Source organism: Engystomops pustulosus, chromosome 7, assembly GCF_040894005.1.
Source record: "Engystomops pustulosus chromosome 7, aEngPut4.maternal, whole genome shotgun sequence".
NCBI lineage: Eukaryota > Metazoa > Chordata > Amphibia > Anura > Leptodactylidae > Engystomops > Engystomops pustulosus.
In genome coordinates this window covers 76,508,472-76,521,780 of record NC_092417.1, presented here as the reverse complement: position 1 = coordinate 76,521,780, position 13,309 = coordinate 76,508,472, and the positions used below count along the sequence as shown (strand labels likewise).

The following is a 13,309-nucleotide window of genomic DNA, read 5'->3' as shown; positions in this document are numbered from 1 at the left end:
ATGTCGGTGAGTTACTGCATGTCCTGTAGCCATCCTGTGGTAATGATTGCTGAATCCAGGTGGTCAGGCACAGTGCAATAGTGCATGTCTGGCCATCGCTGCCAAAATGTGAGGTGGTCGTATCCGAGGAAGCTCTCTCGTTTCTAAGGGACAACATGGCTGCATTTCTGAGAAATTATCTTCACACAGGAACATTTTTTTAATAACATCCAATTGAAGAAATGTTTACAAATGGCAAATGAATTAAATTTAAATGCCCAGATGGGAAAACCCCTTTAATGTAGAGCTCCCAGAACTTATACATATCTAGCAAGAGAAAATGTATAATAAAAGCAGTATTAGTGAGACATATCTAAAGGGAGTTACCACGTTTGGGAAGCCAAAGTCCTGCTAGAACGCGAAGAATGGATGACTTGCCACTGCCAGTTTCCCCTGTGATAAGTATGTTGTGTCCTTTTTTTACATGCAAGGTCAAATTTCGAACAAGTGTGTCATCTGTTCCTGGAGCTGTAATTGTCACATCATCCAGCACAAATGCACCATCAAAGCGCTCCAACTTATCGGACCTTCAAAAAGAGTAAAGAAGTATTAGGCACATCTCTCTCCCAAGAGCCAAAGGGAGCTAATAACAACATCAGCTTACCCTTCTTCCTCTTCATTCTTCTGCCCCTGCAAGATACGTCCCATTACTTCATCTAGCTCAGCAATCCTAAGAAGAAAAAACAAACAAACATGAAAACCATAATTCACACACATGGTTGCCAGCTTCCCCCAACAACTCTCACCGATGGGTGTATCCAGCCACGTCACACAAGCTGCTGGACAGATCAATGATCTGACTGAAGCAGCTGACCAGGTAAATGGAGACAAAGGCATTCTGTGTGATAGGAAGACAGGAGTCAGACACAGCACAGATCATGGAAAGGAAGGCGCAAGAAAAGAACAATCATTACCTTACTGATGAGTTCACTGAGTTCTGCTGAGTTCAAATCTTTGTAAACTCCAGCAAAGATGGGGACCGCTATGGCCATGTAACTCAGGATTCCGCCCAGGTAATCGAAGGTGTTTGTTCCAACTGTGAAGGGAGATATATGTATATAATCTTTATACTTTTATATTTTTAGATCTTACAAATACTAAAGTTTTTCCTCCTCAACAACATGCTTAGATATGTTACTTAAGATGGTGCCGACATCTGCTGACACAACGTAACTAACATGCCCGATTCCAAGAAGGCTTCATCACTCATTTCGAAACTTAACGTTTTGACAACGCCTAGGACATTATCTGCCCAGATACTGGAACTGACCAATTGGAGTGCACCAGATGTTAGACTGAATTTGCTTAACCCTTGCCCACTATGATGCTATATGATGTATAACCACACCTTTCTCTCTTCTGTATAAAATCTGCTAACACGGAAATAAAGTCAGTCTTGTTGTGCTGGGCAATACAAGCTTGTCTCGAGACTGAGACTGGACAACTTTGTATCAGATTCTTTCTTGAGAATGTGCACACTTGCTCTGTTTGATTTGAGGTGACTGACCGGACCGGTTGTTTGTCGATTACGACCCCGACACAACTACCAAGGAAAATATGAGTAAGCTCAGCCCTTCCATGCCCCACACTAAATTATTGCTATGTGCTATGCGTGTGTACAATGGATTGCATGCTGACACCTATTAGCGCACGCTGCAATTCACTGACCTTATCCACAACCTACGATTTCTCCAGTCCGGCATTTCCGTGCCGTATGAGCCTGTATATTCATATGTGGCGTGTATTTAACTCGTATTTATATAGACTTTTAGGGCATACGGCACTAAAATACGGGAGAAAATATGACATGCTCTATATTTGTATATGGCTAGTGTACGGTACAGTGTTAACAGCAGCAATATAAACGGTTGGACGTATTGAAAGGAGTGTGGCCATATGTTGCCTGTATAAAAATGGTACGGGGAGCATACGCCCATTTTCATACGTGTGCCAAATGCAGCCAAAGGACTAAAACACACAAACGTGCTTGGTCTGTGAATCTGTGTGGTGGCCAGATTTAAAAGGGACTTAACATATTATAGTTCTATAAGATGCAAGGAGTCACTGCAGAATTGTTCTGAAAGCATGATCAGGGTATGATGCAGTTGTCTCAAGGTTATGTGGATGCTTGACAAATTGTTTGGTACTTGAAAACTGGCAAACACAAGGTCTATCATGTACAGATCAAGCACATTTAAGGCGTTTTTAGCCTTGGGTGGAAATACAGTGGAGGATACAGAGTTGGGGACACCCATTTACTGCTTTCTCCTGGTCTGTCTCCTCTATAGAAATATGGACTGAACACAAATAAGAAAATGAGTCTATTAGTTGTGGCTGCTTGAGTTACACCGTTAGTTTCAACCCTGCATTACACTCACAGTACAGCCACAGTTCCTGGTTCATGAGCTCCTTCTGCGCGCTGATTAGGTGCTGCAGCCGCCGCGCCGTCCTTGAGTGCTCCACTGAACCAGCCCTTATAAGACAAAACAGTGACAGCTGTGCCCTAATTTGTGTGTAGGAAGATGGAATCATTTTGGCAATATTAAAAGAAGTTCCTAAGAGAATCACAGACTAACTGATTGGTCAAATAGCTACCCTTCTTGAGATTGTGATACCTTTTAATGGCGAACTGAAATAGAAGATGTTACAAGCAAGTTTTCAGGACAGCTTAGGTCCCTTCATCAGGCAGGTATAACAGGCTTACTAAAGTGATACAGATTTTATAGACTGTTGAGGACATGTAACACTCCTATTGCTTTATTTTTTGACTTTTTGGGAGACTTTTTTTGAGACTCATGTATCACAAAGAGGAAAACTTGAAAAACTTAAACTATGATAGGAGCTGCGCTCATCCCCTGCTCTTCTCCGCAGCGCCGATGTATGCCTGCCGTACTAAGGTAAGGCGGGCATACATCCTTTGAATGTAGACTAACACAGTACTAAACTTTTTTTTCTAATCAGACTAAGAGACAATTCCGGTGTGACTGACAACTTAAATTTCGCTTGAACACTTAAAAGCCTACCTGGTAAAAGCTGCAGCTTCTGCATTCACCCGAATTTCTACATGCTTGAACCTGCAGAAGAGTAAAGGTCACAAAATCAAACATGCAGATCTATCTATAGTCAGCAATTATGTGATTGTTAGCGCTTTACTGCAAAGTTCCACCAACAACGCATGGGGCAGGAGTGGCAGCAGATAAGAAAAGACATATATTGGTAGATCTAGCTTAGAATGTGCCTTACACAATACCTTTTTCCCTGACCATTTAAGGGTCAATGATAAAAAACAAAACAAAACATAGACCAGTGAAACAAACATGGCACCAAATACTCTGAGGCAGTGGCTCTCAACCTTTCTAATGCTGTGACCCCAAACCATGTAAAGGAATATAGCTACTACCCTGTTTCCCCGAAAATAAGACAGTGTCTTATATTAATTTTTGCCCCTAAAGAGGCACTAGGTCTTATTTTCAGGGGATGTGTTATTTTCCATGAACAAGAATTTACATTTATTGTTGAACAAAAAATCTACTTCTCTAACATCCTCATAACTCTCCAAAATCTGATTTTCCTGCTGTGTTTCTTGTGACTCCGTTACTATTAGAATCATTGGCCCCTATCTCTCATGTTTAGTAAAAGCACTTTCTATAAATGACCCTTCTTATCCTGGTAGTTGCTGGTATCACATTTGCAGCACAACAGTCAGTGATTTTATCCCATGAATTCTTCCCCATGTCACAACCTTCTGCAGCATCTAAAAGATTTACTAATGTTAATGTATGGCACAGGGGGAGCTGCTGCAATGGCGGCCGCTAGGTCTTATTTTCAGGGGAGGCCTTATATTTCTAAGTCTGAACAAAATTGTACTAGGTCTTATTTTCGGGGGATGTCTTATTTTAGGGGAAACAGGGTATAATACTGTCTCCAGTTCTATCTTCTAACCCCCCATCCTGCCAGTTATAGTTTCTCCTCACTGTGAGCAGAGCAGCCCTGTGCTGCAGGAGGTTCTACAGAGGAGAAGGTGGAAGGTCACGTGATGATGACATCATCGCAGGTCCTTCAGGTCAGGTCCTCAAGCAGTGTGTGATTACCGCACACTTGTTTTATTCTGTTTTTGCTGTGAATCGTGGCAAAAACTGAATAGAATCTCGACCCCTGTGTTTTGGTCGATGGACCCTCACCGAGGTTAAAGAACCGCTGCTCTAAGGGCTCTTCTAGTATTAACCCCTTCATGACTGCCATACGGCTACATATGTCCTATTTGCACATATGCCATCCTTTCTGCATGGTGCGACAGTGGCCAACTTCAAAGGGCTATATATCCTAAAGCATAACACCTACAAACACAATTCTTGTATCATATTAATCCTTTAAGGATCTGGCCCTCATTTGTTTTTTCATTTCCATTTTTCACTCCCCACAATCAAAAACCTATAATATATATATATATTTTTTTTTACATGTAAAGAGCTCTGTGACAGCTTGTTTTCTGCGTAACAAAATGCACTTCATTGTGACGGTATTTATTCTACCATGTGGTGTACTGGGAAGCAGGGAAAAAAAATCCAAATGCAGTGAAATTGATGAAAAAAACCTCATTTGCGCCATTTTCTTGTGGGCTTGGATTTTACGAGTTTCATTGTGCGCCCAAAATGACATGTCTACTTTATTCTTTTGAGTTGGTGCGATCACAGGGATACCAAATTTGTATAGGTTTTATAATGTTTTCATACAGGTACAAAAATTAAAACCTCCTGTACAATTTTTTTCTTTAGTTTTTGCCATCTTCTGGCGCTAATAACTTTTTCATACTTTGGTGTATGGAGCTGTGGGTGGTGTCATTTTTTGCGACTTTTGGTGAAGTTTTCAATGCTAGCATTTATGGGGCTGTACAACTTTTTATTGAATATTTAATATTTTTCAAAATGGAAAAAAGTGGCTCTCTCAAATTCAGGCGCTATCTTCCATTACGGGGTTTAACGCAGTGAAAAAACGTTTTTATATTTTGATAGATCAGGCATTTTTATATGTGGCGATACCTAATGTGTTTATGATTTTTACTGTTTCTTTATATTTATATCAGTTCTAGGGAAGTGAGGGTGATTTGGATTTTTTAAAACTTTTTTTAGTTTTATTTTTTACTATTTTTCAGATCCCCTAGGGTACTTTAACCCTTGGTTGTCTGATTGTCCTACCATATACTGCCATACTACTGTATAGCAGTATATGGGTATTTTTATCCTCATTAATTAAAATGTGCAATTAGCACATAGTAAGGGGAGCGACGATCGACGTGTGGGTTAACACCCGCGAATGGTGCTAGCACCGATTGTGGGCGTTACTGGTATTACACTGTGTAAGGTGAAGAATAGTGGATTGCTTGTTCAAGCTAACCTGTAAAAGTGAATAAAAACTGTTGAAAACATTGAATAAAAACATTTTTTAATAAAAAGAATTAAATAAAGTTAAAGTCCCCTAAACACAAACATTCCCTATACATATGTAATAAAATAAAAAAACCCACAAAACACTAAAAACTCACCAATAATTTACATTTTTCATAAAATCTCTTCACAAAAATGTTCTAAAAGGTGATCAAAAAATAAGCCCTAAACTAGCTCTGTCAACCAAAAAATATTAAAGTTACGTCTCCGAAAAGATGGCGATGCAAAAACAAATGAGATTTCCTCTATATTAGTTTTTTTTCCAGTAAAATTGTAAAAATATATGAAAAACTATATAAATGAGGTATCACCGTAATCGAAATGATCTGTAGAATAAAGATAATATAGTATTTTTAGTGTACGGTGTATGACCCCCAAAAAATACAAAAAGAAAGGAAACCAAAATTGACAATTTTCTTTTCACCCATACATTCAAGAGTTAATAAAATCTCATCAATAAGATAATGACCCACTAAATTTGTAAAGTGCATCTCATGTCGCCAAAAAATAAGCCCTTCTATGTCCAAATTGCCAAAAAAATAAAGATTGTATAACCAATTATATATTGACAATCCATAATCTGCACTGAATGACGCAGCTTCCATTCGATGCCCTGGCATGTGCCCATAAAGCAGGTTACCACCACATATGGGGTATTGTTATACGCAGGAGAGATTGGGTATCAAATTTTGTGGAGCGTTTTGGTATTTTATCCACTGAGAATTTGTACATTTTATGAAAAACACAATTTAGCCAAAAAAAATTGACTTTCAAAATCTTATCCAATTTTGTTTTAACCCCTGTAAAACAATTAAAGGGTTAACAAACTTCATAAAAGTTGTTTTACATACGTTGAGGGGTGTAGTTTCTATAATGGGGTAATTTATGGGGTTTTACTCCTATTTAGGCCTTTCAAAGTGACTTGAAACCTGAGCAGGTCCCTCAATAGCATGATTTTGCATTTTTTATGAAAAATCGCACCTAACGTTCAAAAGCCCATAACATCCTACAAAAAGTATGCATAAAAAACCATGTCCACATGAAGTAGACATTCATTGAATGTTAGTTATAAAGTTTTTTTGCTGTTATGACTATTTGTGGAAAAAGTAGAACATTTTGAAGTCCGAAACTCGAGAATTTTTCCAAATTTTCACCAAATATCTGATTTTCTCATAAATAAATGCAAAACATACCACCAAAATTTTTCAACTATCATGAAGTACAATGTGTCACAAGAAAACAATTTTAAAATCACTTGGATATGTTAAAGCGTTACAAAGTTATAACCATTTATAGTGACACAGGGCAGATTTGAAAAAATGGGCCGTGTCAGGAAGGTGAAAAGTGGCTTTGGCGTTAAGGGGTTAACATGAAGCTGACAATTAGGAATGTGAAAACAGAATGCGTCAATCGCACACAGTTACCGGAAGTCCCCTTCTAGTTTCTCCTGTTGGATCAACTTAGGGATAACTGGACCCATCAGAAGCCTGTTCAGCAGCGATCCGATAACAAAGTAGCCAAATATGGAGAGTGGGCCCATCCAACCAGTGCTGCGAATATAGCAATAAATATTAAAAATGGTCCATGCCAAACGGTCAGACAATATTTATACAGGTTTGGCAGCGGTGACGAACCTTACAGCACACTGGTACGAGTAATACACCAGTGTAAAAGGAGTGGTTAAGAGTTTGCTGGCAACACTGCCAAGTTCCCGGCATAGACGCTCAACATCCTGTGTCATTCGCTGATCCCTGCAAAAAGAAAAAAAAAAAAAAAAAAAGAAAAAAAGGTTAGGTGTCATTGAAACTATGAAATGGCAAAATGCAGGCTAGTCTAATGACCAAAACAAAAACATCATAGTTTGGCAAAAACAGGTCATTACGCTCCACATCAGACCAAGATTTGCAACAGAGACACAAGGATATGACTCAAGTAAATGAGCAACGACTAGTAACTGGTCATCCACAGTAACGTACGGGTTGTCCACATATGGGTGCTCCACGCTCAGTGTGTAATAGACTAGATTATTGAAGTAGGCCCGATGAAGATGTTCTGTCATAACCTTCCGACAATTGACGTATACCAGCTTACTGATGTACTGCTCCATGCTGCGAAGCTGTGGGGACACAGAGGTGTTACTGGGCGCTAAACATTGCCTCATGAAATACAGAATATAAAATAATTACAAACTGTATGGTATCCATCTACAACAAATGCATTAGGTACATTTAACTTCACATAACCTATGTAAAACATTGCACACTAGTCACTTTTCAGCTTTATCTGTCTACACTTGGAGGGGGTCACAGGTCACCACCTTACAATCAGAAAGCGGGTTACATTGAGGGCGCGTTCCCACGTTGCGTTTTGACCTGCGTTTTCATTGCGTTTGAAACGCATATACACCAGCTGAGGAGGGGTGATTTGCCTAATTACATCACTGTTAGCATTTCTGTTTACAAAAACGCACCGTAAACGTGATGTTAACACACATGTTAACAAAGTGTAAACATATGCATTTTACAAACGTAAACGGTAATGCAATTAGGCAAATTACCTCTCATCAGCTGTTGTATATGCGTTTCAAACGCAATGAAAACGCAACCAAAACGCAACGTGTGAACGCGTGAGAGTTTGGATAATCTTTCCGTTCTCCATGCACACGTTTCAGAGCATGCCCACTACAGTGTCACACATGCAACATATGTAGGAACATTGTTAACACAACCTTAATGGCCAAGCATTTTTGTTAAAATATTTTCATTGTCCTCTTCCTAAGCCCTTAGCTTTTACCATTTTCTGTTGTCACTGTATGAGGGGGTTGATTTTTCACTTTATATTTATTGTATATGTAGCTATGTTTAGAGTGCTGTATAGATTTGGCCCAAAGCCGTCCGGTGGTAATTAATGTGGAATCTAGGTGGTCAGGTAAGACTTAAAGGGGTATTCCAGGAATATGAAGGTCTGACACAAAAACCCATGATGATATAAATAAATAAATACAACAATACTCAATGTAATTTGTCACAAAACGGAGCTTAAATAGTTTAATTTTATGATTTACAAATTTTATGGCCTCTCTAAAGTAGGTGGAGTTATCACTAAGATGGCCGCCACTGGAAACTACAAGTTCCATGATTCTTTAGTTCTGAGTAACTCCTCCTACCTCTTGTCCTCTGCTCCTGGTGATGATACAACTGACTTTCTTGCTCTGTTACCATAGTAATGATGTGTAACTGTCATCAACAAAACACTGGCCATACTGGATGCAGTTCAACCAACCGACTACAGCCAAACGTAGTGGTGATCACATGACCTGCCCAGACAGGTGCAAGACATGTGATGTGGACATGTGACCAGCGGCCATCTTCTGTCCTGTGTATGCTCTGCAACGGACCACGCGGAGGAAATTAACAGACTGATTAAAGGGCCAGTAGCATTTTAATTCTTCATTACATTGTATGTCAGCAGCATTTTCTGCTAAGGGGAGCAAAATTTTAAATAACACCTAATTACATATTTGCTTATATTTTGAGTACCCATTTGTATACGAAATATGCTTATTCCTGGAATACCCCTTTAATAGCACATGCGAGGCCATCTCACATGTGAGGACCAAGTACTTCCATGCTGGTGTGTGGGGCAGGATCCAAACTTCTTTTAGCTTATTATGCCCTTGTTTTTAGAAAAACTGGATTTTTTTTTAAAACAAGGGCATGTGGAGCTAAAAGAAGGGCAGATACTACCTTAAGCTCCCACCCATGAGGAGGAGAATGAAGTTATAGTGCAAAAACCTGGCCCTGCATCTTCCCATATATAATCACTGTGTCACTGACAGCCACCCAAAAGATTGTAACTGGCAGGATAGATATAGCTTTAGAGAAAAACAACTGTAATTCTGCTCAGAAGAGATACAGAGAAATCCAGTACTCACCACAGAAATAGCAAAAATCAGCATCAGAGCAAATACAGCCAACCGCCTGAAACCACCAAGATCCTGATCAGATAGAACTCCATAAAACTGGCTAGGTAAAATCCCAACCTGGTAAACCACCAATTGTCCTGCAAGAGAAAAGTCCATGATAAGGAGGGGCATCAGGTCATTAACCCCTTTTACCCATTACTGACGCGTGACATTGCGTTGGCTGCGGGTGTATGGACAGGGCTTAGGTGTTAACCCTGTGATTGCTGCCGGAAGCTGTAAAAAGCCGGTGGTGCCGCCATTTTGGGTTCGATCAGTGCTCCCCATGCCGTCATAGGGGAGTGATGATCTGTAGCTATGTTGCTACTGTATTATGGCAATATATGATAGGATCAATCAGACAACCTAGGGTTAAAGTACCCGGGGGGGGGAAGTGTTCTGAATTTAAAAAAAATTATAAAAATTAATTAAAGTTAAAAAAAAAAAAGAAACATAAAAATTAAAAATCACACCCCTTTTCCAAGAACTATTATAAAAATTGCAAAAATCATAAACATGTAAGGTATTGCAGTGTTCCAAACTGTCTGATCTATCAAAATATAATGATAGTTATTCCCAGCGTTTAATCCTGTAATGGAAAAAAAGTGAACAAAGACATAATAAAATATAATAAAAGGTGATCAAAAGGCCACACAGTCGTCAAAATGGTAGCATTGAAAATGTCATCCCGTCTCGCAAAAAAATGCCACCACACACAGCTCCGTACACTGAAGTATGAAAAAGTTATTTAAGATTTTTTTTTGTACAGGAGGTTTTAATTTTTGTAAAATGTATGAAACATTGCAAAACCTATATCCTGTATCCCCGTTATCATACCGACCCAAAAAATATAGGAGACATGTCATTTGGGGCGCACAGAGAAAGCTGTAGAAATCAAGCCCACAAGAAGATGACGCAAATGCGTTTTTTCACCAATTTCACTGCGTTTGAAATTTCTTTCCCGCTTCCCAGTACACAGCATGGAATATTAAATACCATCACTACGCAGTGCAATTTGTTACGCAGAAAACAAGCCCTCACAAAGCTCTTTACATAAAAAAAACCTTAACATAAAAAAGCTATAGATTTTTGAAGGCGGGAAGTGAAAAATGTAAATACAAAAACAAAAAAGGGCCTGGATGTTAAGGGGTTAAAGCTGCATCCCTTTTCTGTCTTTTCGCAAGTCCATTTTTATTCCCTGATATTTATTCTGGGCTTGTCAACTGCAGTACAGATTATGCTTCCTAGTGGCACCATTTAATATTCTGGTTATTGCTATCACTTTGGGAAATGCATCACTTTTTAAACACTTTTCATAACATTTTTATTGATGCAAAATTGATTTGTTAATTCAGATATTTAATGATAAACTGTGTTTAGCGTACAGATAAATATTTTTAGATTAAGGCAGGTTACACACGAACGTGTGCAGCCCGTGTATACGTGCTGTATAGTGGCACAATCCCACAGGCTGCACATATATAGAAATATATTACATGGACGTTCCTTCTTCTGGCCAAACAGCCGAGCACGGCTCTGCAGCCAGCAGAGGGAACGTCCCCGCATTACATTTCTATATAATGCAGGGACTACCGTCCTCTGCTCTGTGTGCAGCCTGTGGGATTGTGCCACCATACAGCAGGTATACACAGGCTGCACATGTTTGTGTGTAGCTGGCCTAAAATAGATTCTGCACCTTCAGAAGCAGAATTATCTAATATGTTTTTATATATTTGTGAATTATTTACTCTAAAGAAAGGGGGACCCTCTCAGCTCATGTCTCCTGGCATTTCACCTCCCTTAGGCAGAGTGGAGGATGACATCAGCCAAAGGGGGCGAGGGAGATGCTAGCAGACTAAGCTGAGAAAGTCACTGCCTCACATGAATAACACATGTCGTAGGTACTCACATTTTTTTGGCTAAAAACAGTGTGGGCAGGTGCTCTTAATATTTTCATAATTTTCTCTTTTTTTTAAAAAATTTTTTTTTAAGGCCTCAAGGGTGGAAATGCCAATAGTTTATTGCAGTGAAATGTCCATGCAGGGCTTGGCATACACTAGTCAAATGGTGCCGGTACAATACTCACATACATAATACTAAATGCCCCGTGACCTGGTAAGCTATAGGTCAGGGTCAGCAAGACCCATTCAAATACCCTGGATGCACTGCTGACCCCTTATCTTGTACTGTGAGGCTGCACAGACCTGTCAGAGCCACCACCAGCAATGTCAGTAGCATCAGTGTGTTCTCAGACATCCATCTTGGAAACAGCACAGACTGAAGTGTCAGGAACCTGCGCAGGAAAAGCCTGTCCAAACGTGGCCTGTGAAGAAAATATAGAGATAGGGCATGTCACCTCTTTTTTTTCCCCTTCTGGATTTACCTGGCAAAAAAATGCTCTTTTCCCATGGAACTCAATGGGAGCACAAAGACTTTTCACCACAAGCAGTTAGGCTCATTTTTACACTACCGTTCCTTACCTCCATTAAAAAAAGAAAAGAATTGAGGTTTAACGCATCAATTAAAAATCTCATTGACATTGTTAGAGATTTTTACCCAAGGCTCCAACAACCCTCCCTCAGTTGTAAGGTGATTTCCAAATTAGTTGTTGTAAGGGAAAACAACATGGCTGTAATAGATGATGGCGTATAAGAGAAAGACACATGCAGGTCATAAGCTGCACTTAATCACCCTTTATTCAACGCGTGCAGCTGTGTATATAGAAAACAGAAATGCTTTGCAGAGGGCGTGAAAAGGTGATAAAATACTGAAATGCTATAGGTTGGCTTGAATATACTCTGAGCAACTCCCAGAAACCCTCTTAAGCTACTTTTCCCCAAATAATGTTAATGACTAGACTCTAGGGAACAGGATTTTCTGACTAAAGGTACTGTGAAGGCTCCTCACTAGTCAAAACATGACCTTCAGACGCTGCAGAGAAGAAGGAAAACAGCACCAAGGACAAAACTATCTCTAGACAGATTACACAAGATGGTGTCTGAATCATGAGATGCCTGGCAGTGAACAAGATGGCGTCTGGAGAGAAATATGATATCTCTCACAACATCAATGTAAATGTTATGTCATCTGTTATGGTCAGTAAGGCAGGTATCCGTTATCCATGCATTTTTTTCACACAGAGCAAAAGCACTGCAACCTCTCATTTTTTCCATCCATCAAAAAAATACACGTATAACGGATATCTGTCTACGGGGTACGGTGCCGCACGTTCCCATTGGGCGCTGTGGGGCCATTGCGATGTATGGGGGAGGTATATCGTCCGTATATACGTCCCCCATACGTTCGTGTGAATGTAGCTTTAAATGGCAATGGGATTTTTCATTGATACGTTAAATGTCTGCAATTTACCTTTTTAACGGAGGTAAGAAACGGTGGTGTGAACTTAGCCTTAACTGACATCAACTCCAGTACATGAAAATACACAGAGAAAAAAGTAACACTGAACGCTAGGTATGGAAGTGTGTGCACTGAGTATACACTACAACTCCATTCACACCGAACCTTCGACCCCTTTGTAGCTCTTTCTTACCGGTCCCCCTTTTCCATCCGGTGACCCCGCATTCCCATAATTCTCCGCGTAACAAACAGTATCAAAGTCCTCCACGGAAAGGGAGGAGCTTCCTACAGTCGATAGGGCATACGTTTAGTTTAATACGGACATCTCACCGGCAGTTGCGGGTTATGGTATTACTTGCTAGCGCTGATGTTGTCACGTGTTATCGGTGAGGTCACGTGACTTCCAATACGCTTTTGAGTGGGTGGTTACTTGTGTGCGGACAGGGGCGACGACAATTGTACATGGCTCGTTATCAGCTGCCACCTACCGGTAACCGACAGAAACGCG

The 13,309-nt window shown here is 40.0% G+C and overlaps 1 protein-coding gene across 8 annotated transcripts in view; it reads right to left on the bottom strand.

Annotated features, from left to right (window-relative positions):
• ABCD4 (ATP binding cassette subfamily D member 4) overlaps window positions 1-13,309 on the bottom strand; it is a 26,223-nt gene extending 12,914 nt beyond the window's left edge. For 5 of the 8 annotated variants that reach the window (XR_011848918.1, XR_011848920.1, XR_011848921.1 and 2 more), the window contains exons 1-12: window positions 12,995-13,283; window positions 11,649-11,767; window positions 9,418-9,545; window positions 7,460-7,599; window positions 7,118-7,234; window positions 6,908-7,033; window positions 3,063-3,113; window positions 2,418-2,512; window positions 954-1,075; window positions 786-877; window positions 644-709; window positions 367-566 (exon numbers count right to left, since the gene is read on the bottom strand). Coding sequence is in view for 4 of the 8 variants with exons in the window: in XM_072116859.1 (XP_071972960.1) it covers window positions 367-566; window positions 644-709; window positions 786-877; window positions 954-1,075; window positions 2,418-2,512; window positions 3,063-3,113; window positions 6,908-7,033; window positions 7,118-7,234; window positions 7,460-7,599; window positions 9,418-9,545; window positions 11,649-11,767; window positions 12,995-13,032 (1,294 nt within the window). In the remaining 4 variants the exon portion in view is untranslated. The other 3 variants (XM_072116861.1, XM_072116860.1, XM_072116863.1) reach the window with 3 other exon arrangements.